This window comes from Hesperophylax consimilis, chromosome 12 (assembly GCF_061612785.1).
Source record: "Hesperophylax consimilis isolate HC1 chromosome 12, BYU_Hcon_1.0, whole genome shotgun sequence".
Lineage (NCBI taxonomy): Eukaryota > Metazoa > Arthropoda > Insecta > Trichoptera > Limnephilidae > Hesperophylax > Hesperophylax consimilis.
This window is the reverse complement of record NC_142847.1, coordinates 14,900,334-14,922,880: the sequence shown is the minus strand read 5'-3', so window position 1 is coordinate 14,922,880 and position 22,547 is coordinate 14,900,334. Positions and strand designations below refer to the sequence as shown.

Below are 22,547 nucleotides of genomic sequence, written 5' to 3'. Positions count from 1 at the left end.
TAATAGATAATGGGATTATTTGAGAATGCGGTTACGATATAGTTATAAAGTTATAAGTCAACATTTTTCCAAGCGATATTCTTGGCGTATAAATAACACATAATAATAAAGTAATGTTATAACCTTTGCACTGAAAAGACACCCACTAAAGCCTTAACCTTTAAAGTATAGGCTATAAAGTTTTTATGCCATTTACCCTTATAACGAGTAGAATGAATAAGAGATCTTGAAATATTACTAGATTAGTACTTTCTAAAAAGCTACGTAAAGATCATAATGATTTTTTGAGGACTATAAACAAATAGAGTTAAAATCTCTAACTAACAAATTAATAGTTTTGAGATAATGCTTGGTTTTTGGTTACAATTTTAATGAATGACAATGAAATTTTTTTGAAATAATTATGGATTTTTTAAGTCTAGTGATTTTCTGCAATACCAGTTTTCTTTAAGTTAAAATATTAGTGATTTTTTTAAAGTCACTAAGTGATTTTAGTCTTATTGTTTTTAGAAAGCGGGTGGCTTTTGCAAAATAAGCGAGGGAGTATAATAACTAAAGTTAATGAGTTAGTTTATGTACTAAGGTAATACAGTGCGCAAAAAACTGTCAATTTATCTTGGTAAATAAGTAAAATTATGAATACGAAGTGGATATTTCGATTTGCTTGGGGTTTCCAGAAACACTGTTATTAAATAATAAACCAAGATAATGCCCTGGTGAAAGATCACCATTCAGAATCGACATATAGGAACTGAAAAGACTTCCTTTTCCCACTTCTTCCAGCCTCACAACATTTCCCAACTGGGAATTCCGTAGTTCCAGTGATTCAATACAGTAGGGACTCTTGCAGGGTATTTGAGTGATTTTTTAATGCCTTAAGCGGGGGGCTGCTCATCGTTATAAAACGCCACAAAATAAATTAAGAAAAACCATTTATTTTGATTTCTTAATTTCAAATTCTGTATTAAACCCACACAGAGAAAAAGATAAAGGACGCACTGATTAATAAGATTGAATTGTCAATCTGATCTCCTGGACATGATTTTTCTAGAAATAAAAACGTAGTTTTAACTTGTTAACCTAGCGACACTTTAAGCACTTAGTCACACAATGAATTCATCATTTTATAATATTGTAATACAATATTTTTCAATAAAAAATCATTTCTAAAGACTTCGTTTTCTTGCGTTTCTCGAGCGTTACGTACGTACCTACGTACTTTTTTTACACGAGCGTTGTTCATATAATTTAGCAATTAAATTGATTGAAATTTTTAATCCTTTGTTACGAAGATAGGACGACACCGCTATATATAATAATAACGATAATTTTATGACATAACAGATAATGTTCCTGTAAGAAAGGGTATAATTTAATCATACTAAAACATTGGCATTTTGTACTGGGGATGCCAAAAAGCTTAAACAACGTGAGAGCGAGATAAAAATGGTACCTAACAGGATAATCACAAATCACCTGTGGAAAGGTTAAAGACATCAAATTTAGGGACGGTCCGGTTTACCGTTCAGTAAGCGTCTACTCCCAATAAACGAGTTATGATCTCACCTTCGGAAGGGGGAGAGGGAAAAGGTGGTCCATTGTTATTGTGTCCCTAAACAAGAGAATCGTGAGCCGGGCCCCCCGGCTGGTTGTACAATCGTTATTATCCCACTTACATCACTTGTGGTAGGGTTGCCAGATAAGTGAGCCATTCGATAACCTAGTTCAACAAAAAATATGTGATCTAAGGTTCTCACTTATAGACCATAACAATTACAATCTGGAGTAGCTTGCTTAGGTCAATTAATTTCTAATCCAATCAATCCTGATTTAAGAATATTAAAATGTTCAGTAGTTAATTGTTCAAGTCAAATATTTCTCTATTGAACCGTAAATGGCTACGTACGTGTGAAACTTAGTTCAGTAAGGAACTGCCAATGTCCTGATTTCAATATAATTCTATGAGGAAACATCTGATTTTACTTCATAATTAAGACCAACGTGACTTACTTTTTTATTAAAAAAAGGAGGGGACAAGTTTCTTTACCATTTGTCATTGTTAACCCAAAACCCAGAAATTTTGAGTTGTTTCTCTATAGAAGTAATATTTTCAACGAATTGTTTAAGTTTGGGTGGAAACAAGTGGGAGTGTGATTACTTTAACTTTAGTATTAAAGTGCCGCTAACCATTAATGTTTGAAAATTACTAAAATTTTACGTCTACTATTTTGTAAAAGATTTTCATAATACATTTGTTTACATGGGAGCGATGTATCTGTGATTTCAAAATCCAGTTTTCTAGAAATGACGTATTTTGAGTTGTTTCCCTATAGAACTGGGGTATCGAATTGTCCCAGATTAGCAGCATAATCCCGGATTTACTAAACAGTCCTGGATTAGCCGAATATAGTGTCAAAAATTCAGTTCCCTCGAGATGATATTTACATATAAATTAACGGCGGTATGAAAGATTTCTGATAATCATGATAAAAACGCACCTCATACGGATATTTGGAGGAAGTAAAATAACACGAAATTTAATTTCTCTTTCAGAAACGTCTTTTTAATTTATTTTATCTACAATTCATCTGTTTTTTGTTTTTGTTTTTTGAAGTGAAACTTCTTTACGCGCGTCATGCATTTTCGAGGACCGGAGTAAAACCGACTCATGACCATCACGAAAAACAGTGATCATTTGGTGATGAGGGTACGGGACCCCCACCACCGCTCACCGTTCACTGTCGCTCTCTCACCGTAGTCGCTTACTGAGGTTAGGGAGCCACTGACGAACGTTCTCTCTCTCTCTTCTCTCTTTTCCTCTCTCTCTAGCCAACGACGCCACGCCAGGCGTCAGCTGCTTGCTTCGTGTACTGCGCGGTGAGTGTAATACGAGTGAAATACGTAATTGATTGTGGTTTATTCGATTTGGAACAGAGTTTTAGTGTCAAAAATGAGTAGTGACGAGATAGAAGTGAGAAAAGCATTCGTGGCACAAGAATAATGAAATGAAAAGAGAGAGAGAAGAATACTAAAAGTTTCACTTCCGTCGTGCGTAGGCTTGCCACACACTGTATTATTTTTTTATCATATTTTTATACCGTATGTATCTCTATATGGAATATGTGGGACTGCACTAACCTCCCCACATACCGGAATAAACACTTTTTATTATTATTATTTATTTCTTGCACATATGTCAAGTTATTTTTTAAATAAAATTTTTAAACCGAAATTATTTTGTTAACATTGACAATTCAAGCAAATAGGAAATTTGGAAAATCGGGAAAAACCTGCGGCGCACATTCTATTTTCAAAAACACTGCGAAACTTCATCACCACCTGCTATATGTGCTAGAAAAAGCTCATTCTTGCAATTATTTCAAAATATTTAACTATCTTCGTCACAATAATATAAAAGTGTCTAATCATATAAACTGTAAAATGCATTAGAACAGGTAGAAAACCAATTGTGGCCAATCATCATTAATACGATAATATAGATATAATTCTCAATAATAATTATCAACGCACATCGCCCAAAGGCGTCAATTTTCCCACTCCCTTAAATATCCCTGATTTATTTATTAAATCAAAAAAATGGCAACCCTACTTACTAGCCACTCGCCTGCCACTTTCAGGCCACTCGCTTGCCACAATTACCCATCGATATTATTACCGTTTTTATGAGCCATTATTTGATTACTGGCAAGAAATTAGGGTATCCATTCGAATCATTTTGAATCTTACAAAGTTTGAAGCATGGCAATACATCGGATGGTACCGAACTTCAAACATATCGGGTTTCTGATGAGACGAGTTGCTTTAATGATGTGAGGATGTATTAAATTACAATACAAAATCTAGCCTTCTTATCGACGGTAGTAAATATTGACTAACCGTGTTTTAGAAGCATAATATTGACCATTTTATTGCGGGCTGACGAAACAAGACCATTAAAAAGATCGATGATTTTATAAAAGCAAGCAGATACGATATTATAACTTGTTTACTTCTAGTTTTGATGTCTATATGCGCTCTCCGTGTATCATAATATATAATATTAAATTTGATAGTTAAATTAAGGCAGATAATTTTATATACAGAAAACGATAAATATATTCGATAATTAGATTCTTACGCGCCCGTTCAACGTTGGTGTGGTAAAACCGGCCTTGAACCTGATTTAAGACCGTTTTAAACAAACAAACGCCTGGTAATAAGTCAAGTTCTTCACTGTTCTGAAGTGACGCGCCGCGTAATATTTACACCGCGTTTATAAGTGAGGGGGATTATGTATAGTTGGAAAGGTATTCGTATATTCTTTTGCGCTGTATACATTAAATACGGTGGATTTTAAACAACTAGGAGAGACTTTATTATAGAATTCATCTGTTTTCGTGTTTCTAAATACATTTTGATTTATTTTCGCAATAAATAGTTTCATTTTTAACGAGTGAAGTCGTCTTATGCGAAATAATGGATCCGCGGGTGCAATTTAATGTAAGACCAACTAAGTGTCAATAAATTTACCTAATCCCGAATTTCAAAGAGTAAAAAAAATTTAGTAATCTCTACATTTAGAAAAAAAAAATTAAATTCATACGAACAGTTGTTTATTTTCGGCGTATTATATGCCTTGTGGTGCTACTTCCTTCATTACTTTAAGTCAAAATTCACGAAAATCTCTTTAATACAAGGAGAAAATATTGCTTGTTTATTAAGAATCTCTTCAAATTATTGGTATTCCGGTTAAAAACGGGACTGCAGGCCGTTTTCTTATAAACTTTTAGTAAATTATTAATACATCGGAACACGTTTTCCAACATCATGATAATACATTCGTATATTACTAAAAATTTATCAGGAAACTTATTAATTCATTATTTAAGGGGCTGCAATCCCGTTTTTAACCGGATTACCAATAATTTGAAGATATTCTTAATAAATTAGCAATACCTATTTTTTCCTTATAAAGACAATGGGGTGGGATTGAGAATTGGAGCTCGCAACACGGTATCGCACCTACATGCATAATGTAGAACCATCATCGTATTAGATATACGTCCTTCACCACGATCTTGGATTACACATCTGCCCTGATGATGGACACTGTAACGATGTCCGAATCGTTGGCTGAAGAACGAGGTATCGCAACACGGCATTGTACCCCAAAAATAAATCACGATAATACTTTTTTGCAGTCGTGACATCTCAAATTATTTCCACCTGCAAAACTGTTCAAATAATGTTCCAGAAGGTACTCGTATTATACAGGGTTTTCCAATAAGACGTGTTATTTTGAATAGCCCGCTATTTCGGTAGATTTTACTTTTGAAGCTATCATTTTTTGACATTTGACAAGTAGAAACTACGCAATTAATAAAAATGGAACGATACACGCTTCAACAACGCATTGAAATTATTAAAATTCACTTGAGTGAATCAAATGCAAATCATCTTGAGTGATGAGGCCCATTTCCACCTCGGTGGCTTCGTCCACAAGCAAAATTGTCGCATCTGGGGCTCGGAAAACCCAAGAGTTATTTTTGAAAAGCCTCTCTATCTTCAACGTGTTATTGTTTGGTGCGGGTTTTGGTCCGGCGGAGTCATTGGACCTTACTTTTTCGAAAATGAGGCTGGAGCAACAGTTACGGTGAATGTATTGCGCTATTGAGAGATGATTAATGATTTTTTATGGCCGGAAATGGACGGTATAGATCTGGACCACGTTTACTTTCAACAAGACGGCGCTACGTGCCACACAAGCAACGAAACCATTGATCTTTTACGATTGAATATCAAAATAACACCTCTTATTGGAAAACCCTGTATTTCAATGCCGAGTGATAATGCAGATTATTTTTTTTTATCAACCTCTGTATATTAAACAGATTACTGAAAATCAAAATTATAACCAGAAATCAAAAAACAAAAAAGGTAATTAATAAAATCTGTTATATTTTTGTCCGCTTAATAATTCCCGCGACTTGACAGTGCGTCAAAACTAATGTCAGATTCTAAATTAACAAATCAATATATTATGAAAATTACACAAATAACAATGTTATGTGAAATTGAAACTCCAATTTGGTTTGAAATTTTCAAAATTGGAACTGATGATTGTGTGAATTCAGACAAGCGATAAAGTTGGTAAATGCAATCAGAAAATTATTTTATTTTTATTTCGTTGATAATTCTATTTTTGAAATGTGTTGGTTTAAATTTGTGTGAGATCATTTTTTTAAAGTTTATTAACGATGTTCATTCGAAAGGTAATTTGCTGACGTCTTTCGAGTTAGTCAAGATTTTGTGAAGAAAAACGGTAATATTCGTTTTTGAAAAAAACAATCGTCTTATAAATACTTAAAGCATTCCAATTCCTATATTAAATAAAAAAATCCCGTGACTTTTTAACGCGTCTGCTCTAGTGCAGATATTACTAAAATAATTAATAATAATTGTTTACATTGGAACATTATAATATTACTCACCTGTCTTCTGACATTGTTCCTGCCGCTTCCAAAAACCAGCCTGCTCTTCATTGCAGAATTCATAGTTCACAAATAGTGTTAACAAACACCACACAATAATTGTGAATATAAACACAAAATGTTATTAGATAAACACGAAATTCGAAATCACAATAAATAGGTAGGTACTTCTCAAGTCATTAATATAACAGATCATATGTTATGTATCGATCTTCCTTCTATATAAACTGAACATTTATAAAATACACGAAACGAAGGGGTTTTATTTAATATTTTAAAAAACACACACACTCACACTTATCTAGAATTCGTCTTAATGATAATAATATTTAATACAACGGACGGATGTATAACTAAAATGATAATAAATTGAGTTCAAAATAAAAACAGAACATAAACATTACGAATTGACAAGAAGACTGATTTGTAACCACCTTCGCTATTATTGTTAGCAATAATATTTAATACTAAGATTATTGTTATCGAAGATCTTTACCCATAAACTAAATGGTTCCGTGATAACTCATCAAAATTACAATTTAACACATACAAAGTGATATAAAGTCATCAAAAGTGATGAAACAAAAACTAGGTTAAATAGTTTCCTATGCAATATATGAATTTATACCATTTTTAAAGGTGTGTTGAATTGTCATTTTGATGAGTTATCCGGTCACCAAACTAACTAGAATGTAAAAAATACTGCAGTTTGTCCATAGATAGAGCTTAGCGAGTAAAATGTTCATGATAACAATGTTTTCAAATGCATACTTTATAAACTACATTATTGTTTAAGAATTTAATCTCTAAAAAATATAAAGTAAAGACGCTATCCATGTCTGTATGTGCGCTTAGTTCATCTAAACTACGCATCGGATGCTGATAAAGTTTTCATTATCATTTAGACAATTTCTTCCGAAAGGTTTATATACAGGGTGTCCGGAAACTCGTAGTACAAGCGGGAAACTGGTGAATCTACATCACATTTGGAGTCGATTTTGTAGTATAATTTTTTTTTATTTGAGCTTTCGTTATCGAGTAAATCGAGTTTGAAGTTGATTTTTTTTTTTTTTTTTTTTTTTTTTAATCAAATTCTTATAAATTATTACTGAAGATCAAAGTACCCAACTAATTAAAACTATTTGAAAGTAAAACAAATGAAGAAACTCGGATTTGAAGCATTATTTTGAAATCACCCTTCATTTAACCCGGTGTAATCATAAAATATTTCTGCACTGCAGGGTTAAAACATCTGTTATTCAACCCTAAACACCAGAAAAAACTTTAACCCTAAAATAGCCGAAAAATATTTTTTTTTGGTTTTTTTTTTTTTTTGAAAATGCTCAAAAAAAAAAACTTTATGTTTTTTTGGGTTCCCCATGTGGTGTAGATTCTCCAGTTCCCCGCTTGTACTACGAGTTTCCGGACACCGTGTATATATATATATATATATATATATATATATATATATATATATATATACATGCATATTCAATTTATAGAAAGTAGAGAAAAGTCAATGTTTTGTAATCAAGTCGTAAAAAAAAAATTCATGCGCTTAAATTACTAACGCTGGCTAAACCTCATGAGATACATCAAAATAATGTATTACGGAATTGTATATCTTAAAAAGACCTACAGAAAATTCCAGGATGGTTTATGTCTATCTCATAAGAATAACCCCCAGCAACGCCGGTACGCGTCAGTTAGTTACCCATAAACTACCTAGAATGTAAAAAATACTGCAGTTTGTCCGTAGATAGAGCTTAACGAGTAAAATATTCATGATATCAATGTTTTCAAATGCATACAATTATAAACTACCTCATTGTATAAGAGTTTTATATGTCTATAAAATTACTATTAGATGCGTAGAATTCGTGGAATAATATTTATTAAAAAAAAATATTTTGAGTGAGGGTGTCGAACTCTAAGGACGGGTTGTTTCGGAGAATTTGAACAATTCATGAAATTTCAACGTTCATTTTCAAGTTCTGTTTTTATTTAAGTTTTGTAAAGCAACTAGCTTATAATAATATAATAACAGAACTTCAATAAAACTTTGACAGAGCCCGAAAACGAATGTTGAAATTTGATGAATTTTTCAAATTCTCCGAAACAACCCGTCCTAAATCAGAACACAACATAGGCTGTTTTTTATTTAAAGATAGATCAAATTAAATGGGAGGGAATGAAAAACGAATGGATTTAAAAATATATTTTTAATTTTATTGAATCATTTAAGAAAGCCTTTATAACAATCAACATTTTTATGACAATATACAATTTATAAAAAGGGCAAAAAACAAAATGGTTTTAAAGATAAAAGAAAAAATGAAAATTCAAATAAAATACAAGAAATTTAAATATAAATGTGGTCTTAACTACAAAAGAAAATAATAAAAAAACATTTTATTTAGGACTGTTTCGATATAATAAGTAAAATTACCTCGAGTGGCTATATATCAGAGTTAGCCGAGTTTTCTACTTATTGCAAGTGGTTTATTTGTTTATTTATTAATATACGTTACCCTATGGATAAGGTATCGAGAGGATGGTGAAACCTCCCGAGTCCTTTAACATATCAATACAAAATTATTCTTAGGATATAATGAACACTCCAACAATAATTATTTGGATATTATAAATGTTTGTTCGACAATATTGTACGCACATATTGTTAATGTATATAACGTAATAGTAACAAAGTTCGTAAATGTTTAATTAATTGAAAACCAGCAGTATGACTAACACCATAATGAAAAAGGATGTACTACAGGAAATCAAAATTTCATCCCATTTCGCATCAGAAAAGTTTGATGAAAATTAGGTCACTATCGTACCATGTCCAATAAGGGGTTGGTATTAATATAAAGGAACAAACACAATACATTGTAAGGTTACATCGCATCACATATCGCAGAAAGATAAAATATATGTTACTGAATTTTCATCCCTTTCAAAAGCAATAAAAACATTTCCACAACACGGGCATTAGTCTAGTATGGTAGTTAAAAAAAATGTATAGAAATGTAACTTGTAAACATTTATTAAATAATAAAAAATAAAAAATTAATTTTCATTACCTACATTATAGGCATAAAATTTATTATTATAAAACTTAAAAATAACAGAGTAGATAATAATTATTTTCTGTTTTAAAAATCAAATAAAATGCTAGTCATTCATTGAGAGATTTTTTGAAAATATATTCGTTATAAAATAAAATATGTAAACAATAAATTACATAATAAAAATAAGTTGAGGCGAAGCATTACGAAGAAAATTACGATTGAAAATTTGATAGCTTGTAAATATTTTAAATTAATTAATTAAATGCTCCGAGTAGAACACATCTTGGCCTTTAAATAATCAAGTATTTTCATAAGTCCAGAAATAATGAAGTATTAAAACTATAAAAACCGCTTTAATTTTTAAAATGTCCTACTTACAAATTGCGGTTTTATGGTATAATGTGGCAAAATTGAGTCCTTAAAATGAACGTAAAACATAAATTTTTGTATCTGAATTTTTACAAAATAAAATACACTTTTAGGCGATGTTTTTTTCTTGCATAAATCAAAACAGGATGGTGGTGTTAAGAGGGAATTTAAACCTTGTCGCTATCTACATAAGGAGTGTTATTGTTACACGACGTGGTGCATCGCCTGTAAAACACAAAATAAGATATTGCCAATACAACATGAATAAAAATAATTGAGGGTGCTGACAAAATGCAAGGAAAAGTGTTTCCTTAATCCCAGTCATTGTTCTCGAAGAAGTTTTTCTTCTTCTCGGCTTGTTTGACTTCCGCAACAGTCTCCGCGTCCGTGACGGTGAAAGAGCCCGATGAGGTGCGGCGCCTGCGCGGGACCAGGGGGCCCAAGGGGGCGCCTGTGGACCTGGGGGCGCGCAGAGCCGAGGGCGCAGCACCCTCTGAACAGCTCGAGGAGGTGCGGCGCCGCTTCACTGGCCCTTCAGCGGGAGGGGGGCAATCTGAACAGATAACATAACGTTAGAAGGGTGAATGGATGATTATGGCAAGCACTGCCCACAGGTAAAATAAACCAGGGAAATGGGCTATAAAACACCGTCCAGCTCGGCGACAGTCGGCACGCTTCTTTGCAGTATCTCTATTTGATGAATGGATAAATATGGTACTGCCGCTGAGAGCAAAGTTATAATCTACGTTTCTATTACTTTTCTAAGAAAAGGGAGAGGTTACGATGGAGCTATCGGTGACAGGACACGGGAGGCCCTTATGGTAGGTTTTTCATTTTTTATGGTAGAAAATCATGTGATTGAAGAGAAGGAACACTGAAGACATATGATAATATGAAATAATAAAATTAAAATACATGTATAATCGTTGAAGATGACTGGAAATGCCATTTATCTGTGGGTTTAAAGACGGATTGAAAATATCATTAAAAACAGTCAACACGAGTGGTAGAAACATTGGTAAATACCTACAATACGAATTTTTAATTTCTGGAAGTAGCCTTTTTTATTAAAAAACAATTTCAATTTTGATTATTAATATGTACATGCTCAAATAAAAAAAAAAACAACTAATTATCATAAATTATTATTACTAGGGATAGTATAAACATTCACTAGTAAATAATGAATACAGTCAATAAAAACAAATGTCACACTTATTGAATAACAACGCACTATACAATAATAAAAACTAAGCAAGTAAGTCATTAATCAGGAAAGCATCAGGTTGAAAGTGTTGCCGGTATTAATGTTCCTGGTAATAATATTCCCAGTTAAAATATTCCATACCAAAATTTCCACGGTCAAAACGTTCCCTATCAAAATATTCTTAGTTAATAGTCGCACAATCGGTTAGGTTAGGTTAGGTTAGGACACGCTGAGTCTACTGACTGACCATGCCAATAAAATGACATTTTACCTGTTTCCGATTGGGAAAAATTTGGCAATGAACATTTTGACCGGGAACATTTCAACGGAGAGCATTTTTACTGGGAACAAATTTTGACAGGGAACATTTTGACGGGGAACATTTTCACAGGGAACACTGTTGCCAGGAACATTAATCCGTAGAACCGGTTCAAAGATAGTGGAAGATAATACTTAAAAAAAAAGATACAATGTAAAGAAACGATAAATAAATAAATAAATAAAAATACAAGAAAAAAAATTACGAATATCTACATTAAGTTATAATTGTGATATTGAAGTGAAATTGACGAAAGCGAACATATATTTATGTTATGTGCATGAATATACATGAGACTAATTATAAAATCAGCATTATTAAATTTATAAAAGGCACCAACCACCGAGTAATGTATTTTTACCTCTGGCTACTGGTTCTCCTAAATCCTCCTTGAGCATATCGCTATTCCTGGGGAACAAAGTAGTAGTTAGTACAGTGTTTCATTATATTATACAGACGTTAAATTGATAAATAAAATAAAATAATAAATAAATAATTACATAATAAATTTACGAGAAATGTGTTTTAAGCCGAAACAACAGTCATTTTATCGTTAGTTAAATAATGTAGTGGTTAATTATCGTATTTATATTCAGATAAAAATATATTTTCAGGACAAACGTCACCCTTGTTTGTAATCGTATTTTTAAATCTGTTTTCACATTAGTTTTTAGTAAAAATAACAATAGATCTAAAATAAATTTGTTGACAAAATATTAAGTGTAAATTAAAAATGGTTGTACCGAAATAATTCTATCAAATGTTTTAGAGGATTGAGAAAGGTTTCCAATTGGGAAAGAGAAAAGTTTTTTTATTTAATGTGTAGATAAAGAATAATAAATGAATAAGGAATAAGTGGAAATAATAATAAATGGTCAATTTAATTTATTAAATAAATTAATATTGTACTTAAATCGACACGATAAAACGCGAAAATATATGTTTGTTATGTGAGAGATAATAAGAATACATATTAACGTTTTGAATCAATAAATCATCGAATTGAATATAAATTGAGAATGTCTGACAAATTACAAACAAATATACAAAAGATTTTCAAAAACTAAGATATAAATATTACCAATACAAAATAATTCGATAATATAAAAGGAATAGGTAGGAGGAACCTTTCTGGATCTAAGCTATGCGCTTATCAAATCATAACACCTCTGGGTAATAAATTAAACGAATGCGCGCAGTTCAGAAATAACCATTAACTCCTGACATATTTATTTCATTGAATAATTATTATTCTCGTTCAGGTCCGCGAAACACTTTACGTTAATAGATCAGGAATGAGACGGTGCGCTATGAATATTAATGGGGATGAGTTGGGAGTTGGGTGGTTGGTGGTTCGTTTCCATTAGATCGCTGGTGACACAGTGACAGGCCATCCAATAACGGCCCGCGGTGGATTGAAGATTTGTGGGATTGGGATGCTGTGCGGGCTGGAATCTCCGATGTGGTGTTGGGTATTAATGCAGATCATTTTGCACACGTTATATGCGGGCTTCACTTCTCGGCATCTATCCATATCGCAAATTGTATCCAGGACCAATTAGTCATTTCCAAAACGATACTCTATTTCAAGAAAAACATTACTTTTCGCGATGTATTCAATGTGTACAGTCAATAAACTTTCCACTATTCAATTATATGAAAACAATTAAAGAAATTCCGAATATTTGTTTTATTTAAATCTGTTATTCAGCCTAAAGCTTGGCGAATCTGATGAATATCTCATAATGAAAATTTGTTATATTTAAATCTGTTATTTTGCCTAAAGCTTGGAGAATCTGAGGAGTATCTCTTTATGAAAATTTGTTATATTTAAATTTGTTCTTCAGCCTAAAGCTTGGCGAATCTGATGATCTCATTATGAAAATTTGTTATATTTAAAGCTGTTATTTAGCCTAAAGCTTGGAGAATCTGAGGAATATCTCTTCATGAAAATTTGTTATATTTTAATATGTTATTTAGCCTAAAGCTTGGAGAATCTGAGGAATATCTCTTTATGAAAATTTGTTATATTTGAATCTGTTATTCAGCCTAAAGCTTGGCGAATCTGATGAATATCTCATTATGAAAATTTGTTATATTTAAATCTGTTATTCAGTCTGAAGCTTGGGGAATATCTTTATATTTGTTAATTATGAAAATCTGCAGAAATTTATTTTAAACTTAACTTTTTTACTGACGTTTTGAAGAGCTTTTCAATTACATAAATAAATATATTAACTGTAATTAAAATGTTACATTTTAACAAGAGATTCCATATAATATAATCTATGGTACATCACACGAAAAATTACAAAGATCTTTTATAGTAACAACACTAATAATTTCAAAAAAACCTTTTGCTTATAGTGGATCCTTCACAGGTAACAAGAAGAGAGGTGCTTTCAAGGTTGCACGAGATATACAAAATTGTTGTACACGTCGCTTGGAAACTCGTACTACAAAAAACTTATTTTTATAGATCTGAGAAAACGAAAAAGGGATACATTATTGACATCTTTGTTTAAAATTTTAAATACCAATCGCTCTGTAGATAATTAAGCATTCATTTAGTAGTAATTGGCAGGACTTCGTTCGTACAGTTTTTTCCCGATATTTACGATTGAAATTTTGATATATTTCAGCGTCATTGAATTTTTTCAAAATGGCGTGTGGTTCGGGAATTGACAAGCTTGTTCGTAAAACGCATGGTGGGCGGCTAACATCAGCTCAAATTGAAAAAATATATATTATGGTAATAAGTATGATTAATGTAAAACTTTTCTTAATACAATTATAAAAAAACGAAAAAAGAAAATTTTATATCCTCGTTTAATCATATTATTATTATTTTTAAAAAAACTGTATATATTTTTTACATACCTTAATTCAATGCACAAGTAAATTTTTATAAAAATTGTTTCGTTTGCATGTTTAGTTTAAAAGTTATATAAGATTTAGTACACCACTGCAGATTTAAAACTTTGGTACAAAATTAATTCGGATGTGAAGGACAATTTTTTGGCTAAACAATTCGGAGGCCAATGGGTTTTAAGAGACGAGTCAACGCTCTGACGCATTTAAAAAGATATTAAACAGTTGAAATAATTCAACCCACAACCGATTTTTTTTAATTTTCACCTAAAAAAATGAGATTGCTAATACTTACTCCTTAGTTAAGCTTAAATAAACAAAAGTTACACGACAGAATCGACTGCAAATGTGATGTACATTCACCAGTTCCCGCTTGTACTTCGAGTTTCCGGACACCGTGGGTACACAGAGAAAAAATACTAGTTTTGAATATTGCTAATTTATCAAAAATAATACTAAATTATTTGTAATCCGGTTAAAAACTGGATTGCAAGCGTTTCCTGATAAAATTTTAGATAATTCCTAATATATCGAAGCACGTGTTCATGCACCTGCATTTACCTTAATAATATACAATGACGAAATGCGAAAATATTTTAATTTTATTAACACGTGTTAATACTAAAAGTTTAATTACTAAAAGTTTATTAGGGAACCTATCAATTCATTTGTTAAGGGCCTGCAATCCCGTTTTTAACCGGATTGTGGATGATTTGAAGAGATTCGTAATAAATTAGCATTTGTTGACATTTTTCTCCGTATACTTTGGAAGCATTGGGCAAAAAAATAATAAGTAATTATGTCAACCATCACTTTGGCATTGTATTACTTTGACGAATATTTAAAATGCATCCTTCAATGTTGTCTTATTGCATTTATTTAAAGTTGTAAACTGTATTTATTTAGTATTAATAACAAAGGTAGAGTACACCTCCGGCCCTGGAAATCGGGGGTTTAATATCGTTCAATAACATCTGCACCAGAAACATCCAATTAGGAAGTGAAACAATTAATTATTCGTATAGAGTAAATAATAATAACATATTGGCGTGTTTCTTCCTACACATACGATTAGGATATAAATCAGTGCTCACGGAAATCAATGAGGTAGTTAATTAGAGTTTAAAACAATCTCAACTATTGTAATGAACACAACAAACAGTAACTGGGTATATACTATCAGATATGATATTCTAATTTTTAGCGTCTATTTACGGGACGTGTTGTTTCTCAGAATTTGAACAATTTATCAAATTTCAAAGTTAATATTTAAGTTCTGTTAAAGTCCTTTTAAACTCGTCCTAAGTCAACCTCTTACAAGTTGATTTCGAATTTCGAACAAGATCCGAACAGCTTTTGAAAAAAAAAAAATTATTTAAAAAAAATGATCAAACTCGATTCAAACGGATCATCTAATTGTTTCACAGAATTTGAACAATTCATCAAATTTCAAAGTTGATTTTCAAGTTCTGTGAAGGTTCTATTCAATTTCTGTTATTATTTCAGTTTTGTGAAGCCCCTGGCCAATAATGATATAGCAATAGTACTTGACTAGAACCTTCACAGAACTTGAAAATCAGCATTGATGAATTGTTCAAATTTCGTGAAACAACCCGTCCAAAGTAATTACATTTATACTGAAACAAGCGCAGACCCTTAAAAAATCACGGAATAGTCCGAATTCTTAAAAAATCAGTTCCAATTTTTGAAATGGCAATTAAAATTATTTACATAATCTGTATGCTTTTCGGAATCCTATACACAATCAGTTCCAATTTTTAAAATGAAACTTAAATTCAAAGCTAATTTGATTTCATTGAACCAGGGTTACGCAGGTAGCACAGACAACCACAAATCAGTATTTTTGATGAGACATAAAAACGCAGCTTTGCAGTTGGAAATTGTATTTTAGACGTGAAACATTGGTGAAAAATACATAAATAAACGAATTTATTGAGACCAATTTGAAGAACTTTGATTTAAATTTCTGAAGCCCAGCTTTGTTATGAGATTTCCGTCATTATTGTCAGAATTCGGCTGAACCAGGGCTTGTCAAACTACGATCATTCTGCCCATGGGTATTATTACACAACTTTAAAGAAATCTATTAAAACCGCTTATGCAACACTATCCAAAGACTACTTCATTAAAAATATCATCATTTGATGATAATTAACATTTGTACGGAGATTTACATTTCCATGGGAACGGGAAATTAGCTCTTGTTCGTCTTCATTTTTCCTGCAGCACCTACATTATCCCGCCTTTCATTTTATTCTCGCGTATATCGTAATGAAGTTCAGTAAGATCATCAAAAAATATAAATAAATTTGGAGGCCCACTATCGTAAAAATACAAATCAGAGTGTAGCAATGTTTTCAGATTAGTTTATTTAATAAAATCTAGTAAAATATTATTGACAAAGATTTTATGATAAATAACCTAGGTATCCCTTTTCTTCGAAATAAACTCTTGCAAAATTATCCCAAGGCAGCCTGATATGTGCAAACTTCCACACTAGAAGGTTTGCCAACGATTTCTGTCAATCACGACATTCCATAAGTTCCGCGTTAATTTTTTAAAAACTTTACATTGCATCGGCATGCGGGAAAATACATTCCCATAAAACAGCTTTATTGGAGCAGTCACATCGCAGTTCGCCGCATTAGCGCGAACATTTCAGTGCTTCTTTATCGCATCCGAGTCGAGCGGCCGACAGGGAAAACCGCGCAACACTAAACGTTGAGAGATTTGTTGAAATTTGTTAACAAGGCCTCATTCCACGGGAACCATGAGGAATAAAGGGCGAGGAACCGGTTGAGGACACGGGCAAAACGAAAGCTTTCACATTAACAACTTGCAGACAATAAATCAAAAAAGATTTGTATGTTAGGAACGAACTGTAGCACAGAGGTAGGTACATAGTTTTTTTTTACCCAAGGTTACTATCGTGTGATAATTAGGATTCTAGATTGACAAGTATTCAGTTAGAGTTTGAGATTATTAAAAAACGTACTGTTCATAGTACGTTTACGGACGTTTAAGTACGTTTACGGACAATATATAAGTTAACATAAGATGTAATTGAGAGTAATCTCTAGTTGAAATATTTCAATAAAAGAGTTAAGGCGAAGCTTAATGCTAAATCACTATTTTGATTAATCTTTATAACGAATTGGTGTACATTATGAAAACCAAAAATATGCTTTAGTTAAATTGAAGATTTTCCTATCGCTTCGCTTGAGTAGAATACAAATAAAAATATAATAAATAATTTAAAAAATATATAAATGTAAACTACTACAAAAATATTTTTTCAATAGAAATGTATGAACGCGTAAAGGAAACAACTTTAAAAAAATACAGTTTTATAGCTAAGATTATCTGTGACAGTTTCACTTGATTAACTTTTTTGCTTTCTTATAAAATTATTTACAAATTAAGTAAAAACCAGTTTTTTTGCTTGAAATCGAACGTTTCTAGACTCCGTTTGTTAAGCAATTATAATGCCTATTACCTACGATATCAGGTATACCAAGAATATACACATTTTTGGCTTGTAGCTTCCTCTTAAAGGGAAAATCCAATCGCAATGCCTACATTGAACTTACGTGTTCATGTTGTAGCCATAAAACTCGGAACCGAAGAAGGAGGATATTACTAAAACGTGATTCTTTGGGGCAAAAAATAAGAATTACCAACTCAAAAGAACCAGTGCTTTTTCTAATCAAATTTATGTAAAGTAAAGTAAAATGTTGGTTGTAACGTTTAGTCAAAATTTTGGACAGCAATTGAAATATAGGATAAGTTTTTATCCAACTCTATGCAGCCGTGGTTAATCGCAACAGCATCTTCTCTAGGTTTATAATATGATCTAATAGAATACCTATATCCTCGAAGATGTTCCGATCGCTATGATTTACATTAGGACCCCGAGAACAGGCCAGCGAACTGCCTACAATAAATAACGAGTGCGTAAAATAAATCAAAGGGAACAGTTAGCCCATAACCGGTGTGTTACCGATACCCCCTGTCCGCGGGTTAACATTGACTTAAGCGTGTAATAATTTAGTCGACCATCGGAACAGAACAAGGCGGTCTGAACAATCCCACATTCCTGCCACCAGCGCTAAATGCTAACTGCCGGGAAGATTGTTCCCCGCACGCAAAGAGTTTTACATCTGCGGGATGAGTTTAACTATTAACTATTAGTTAAGTGCGCAGCAAGGACCAGCTGGCAACAGGAAAATTTACACCACTTTTTATGTCGACTGTTGATTTAAGTGGTATGCAAATTGCCCGATACTGTTGTTAGCGAGCTATTAACTATACACATAACTGATCTAGGTTTACACAGCGTACTCCCTTGTATATGCGGATTACATCCTTTGTTTCATATTCAATGCCGATAATGTACCTACCTTCAAAGTGTCATGACAGATCGTGGAAATCATTAAATTGGGGATATCATATCAAAAAGACGTTAGATTTAATAATAACAAGGGTATGATATCTATTATGTTGACAACAACTAACATAGTTACCATCCAGGATCTAACAAAACATTGCAATAAAAGGCTGTAGCTAATATTAGGAAGAAAATCTTAACACCCAGAGTGGAAGATACTACCAGTATCGCCCTGGTGTAAGACCACCATTCAGAATTGAAACGTTGCTCCAAATGGCTTTAGCCGTGTTTAGTGACTAGATCTGAATAGCCAAGTACTTCCCCACCTTCCTCTTTCCCTTCCCCACTTACCTTCAGCCTCACAACATCCCCCAATTGGGGATGCCATAGTCTCACTGGCTCCAGACGGGAGCAGTTGGGACTCTTGTGAGGTATTCACTGTAAAAAAAAAAAAAAGGTATTTTGTAGCTTTCTTTTCCTCTTCCTTCCTACTCACGAATTTCCCAAATTGAGAATGCCATCCACTGGCTGCGAGCAATTGTAACATTTAATGGTGTCACAATTAAAATACGTAATTAAAATAAATCCTGTAGAGCAGAGCAAGCTTACAAAATACCAAAGCTTTTTACCCTCATAATTTCATGAAACTTTTTTTATTTAAAAAATAAAATAAATAAAGGTAAATGAGATATACTAAATAAAAGTGTGTGCCTAGACCGAGATGTTTGGCGGTTCATCCTCTCTGTCTACCCCTGCGGCGAAACTGCGTGATGGTTGGTTACTTAGTTAAATAATCATATCAACAATCAACCGTGCTCTTCACACCTTCAATAAGATTTGTCTACCATCGACATTTCTTCGGACTTTCGACCACATTTATGCCGAGTTCACGCGAGGACAATACAAGATTGTATTATCTCCGTGAAAAGCCTCGACCGTTGAGAACAGGACAATGGGACAATACAACAACTCGACAGTAATTCAAACGCGGAACGCAACGACAATGGATACACGATACCACGCGTTAGGAGCCAGTTTGTGAAAAATTTTATTCGCAGTGGTGTTCATTATATATTGTTATCAATTTATTTTGGGTGTATCATTTATGCGACATTTTCGGCAAATAAATTTTATTTGATTAATTTGTGTTATTTCACAATTAATTCATTTAAAATAATATATAGTATATTTGCGGCACGTTCCAGAGTGGAAGATACTCTCAGTATCGACCTGGTGTAAGACCACCATTCAGAATTGAAACGTTGCTTGAAATGGCTTTAGCCGTGTTTGGTGACCAGATCTGAATAGCCAGGTACTTCCCCACCTTCCTCTTCCCCATCTCCCTCCCCTCCCCAATACCCTCAGCCTCACAACATACCCCAATTGGGGATGCCATAGTCTCACTGGCTCCAGACGGGAGCAGTTGGGACTCTTGTGCGGTATTACTGTAAAAAAAAAAAAAAAAAAAAAAAAAAAAAATGCACGAGAGCGACACCTCCGCTCGGCGACTGGCTATACTGTCCTATCCAACGCGGACAATGCGGACGATGGTGGGGGTAAGACACTGTCCTGCGGAGCCTGCCTGTCTTTCTCTCGGACAGGACAATGGCTTAGCCCATTGTCCTGTCCTCAAAACCTGTTCATACTGGGACAATAGGTCCAGAGCTAGGACAATAGGTCCAGAGCTAGGACAATACAATATTCTCCTCTCCTCGTGTGAACTAGGCATTAAAAAGAGCATCATGTCAATAAAATAAATATTCAATGCACATACATATCGTTTCAATTCTATATACCTAACACCACCTAACACAACTACCACATACACACACACTTTACACTGGAGATGTCACCCTGAAACTCGTACCTACCACAAATAAGAAATTACAAGGAAACATATTATTGGTACCCACCATGAACTGTTTAGTGTAAATGTACAAAAAAAATTCACAAATGCAAAGAAATGCAAAAAAAAAAAAAAAAAAAAAAACAAAACAGTAAAAATGCTATGACCTTCTTTGTTTATCGCTGTGCAATATGGACTGCGGTTGGTACCTGTCCAGTAGGGAGAGGTACGGAGAAGTAGAGAGGTGTACTAGGTACCAGCAGTAAACTGTATTGGGTGTTTAGTATTTATAGGTCCCGATCCTAGTACAAAGGGGTCATCAGTCCAACAGGTGACGGACGACATGGGGCGCGTAGACTGGATAGAACGTCAAGATTTACAGGCTCAACCAATTCAACGAAAATTCCAACTCATTTTAATTCTAAATTTTAATTTAATTTAAATCTTACTTGCAGGTAGGTCCAATAAAACAAACCAAAAAATATATTTTTAATGAATTTTTCATTTCCAGCTGAGTCTTGCTTTTTAATTTACATACTAGTGGGTATTCTAAATATGTTCCTTTCACATGTTTGGTGGTTCAGCTTCCAAGTGCTGTACTGCTCGCAAGTGTATACTCACAATGGTTCCATGATAACTCAACACAGTGACAATTCAACACACTTTTAAAAAGTGATATAAAATCATTAGAAACGATGAAAAAAATTTGTTTAACCTAACCTAACCTACTTAACCCAGTTAATAAAGTTTTTTTATCACTTTCCATGACTTTTTAAAGATGTGATGAATTATCATTGTGATGATTTATCCGGTCACCACTCGCCATTATATATTAAGTGACTAAAGTAAATTATCACAGTGAACCAGAAACACAGAACTAGCAAAAGAACAAGACTGTTTTTTTATATTTAAGATGATAAATATAAATATATGCACAATTGGGGTGATTATTTTATACATAACCGTGCCATTTAATTTTTTTACTATCCTGAAAAGGCACTGTTTTGTGTCCGTAATCAAATGGTTGTAAACTTTAAACCAAATTTCGTCTTCACATCTTCAGTAACAACGAGTTTAAAGAGAATTATTCAATGGCCAAACCGAAGATTTTTTTATCAAATAAAAGAGCCATTTCGATGCAAATGTAAAACTGAGCTAGCCTGCGCTACAATTGTTTCATAGACTAGGACTTTAATCTCCGGGTTTCCGTGTCGTGTCGGATGTTGTCGCAAGATGTCGTGTTGTGTCGTGTCGCATACCATGACAGAACTGCAGTACTGCCAACTAAACTCCCGGTGTGACTCGTCCTTATGATACAATACATCCTAAAATACTTCTCAGTGCTCTGCAACTCTTCCATGGACAAACAATAAGAGAATGAACACGAGAAAGAGAATTATTGATGTGAAACATGTTTTGGAGAGCGTTTTTTTGGGAGTATCGCACAAGAGTACCAACTGCTTCCAACCGTTCTAACCTTCCAATCTGGAGCCAGTGCGACTATGGCACCGCCAACTGTGGTATGATATGAGACTGAAGGTATAGGTGAGGGGATAGATAGGGGAGAGAAATGTGGGGAAGTACCTGACTATTCATATCTGGTCACCTAACAGGGCTAAAGCTATTTCAAGCAAAAAAAACGTGCCTCAAATGTGCATTCTAGGTATCTATACATTCTTATTTAAATTAACTTATTGTGAAATAATACTATTAATCAAATAAAATTTACTTGCACACACCGTGATTTGAACCCGCGACCTCCGGATTCATAGCCGAGGACCGTAACCACTCAACTATGGAGTCTGTTAATGATTTAATACCACCAAGCAGTGGATAGGTCTACTATGTTTTTTAGAGAAAACACAATTTTAATACAAATATATGAAACATTATTACTATTTTTACACCACATAAATCACTTTACAAACAAACACTATATACATATATCATAATATTAGGATT

General features: G+C 33.1%; 1 protein-coding gene across 2 annotated transcripts in view; it reads right to left on the bottom strand.

The window, feature by feature from the left end:
* Positions 1-8,744: 8,744 nt before the first annotated feature.
* The window catches only part of LOC149419202 (poly(A)-specific ribonuclease PARN-like), a 121,306-nt gene continuing 107,503 nt past the window's right edge, over positions 8,745-22,547 (bottom strand). Inside the window, exons 12-13 of one of the 2 annotated variants that reach the window (XM_089638147.1) lie at positions 11,822-11,868; positions 8,745-10,487 (exon numbers count right to left, since the gene is read on the bottom strand). In XM_089638147.1, coding sequence (XP_089494273.1) covers positions 10,246-10,487; positions 11,822-11,868 — 289 coding nt within the window. In that variant the 3' untranslated portion in view covers positions 8,745-10,245. The remainder of the gene's footprint in view (positions 10,488-11,821; positions 11,869-22,547) is intronic. The other variant, XM_089638149.1, reaches the window with a different exon arrangement.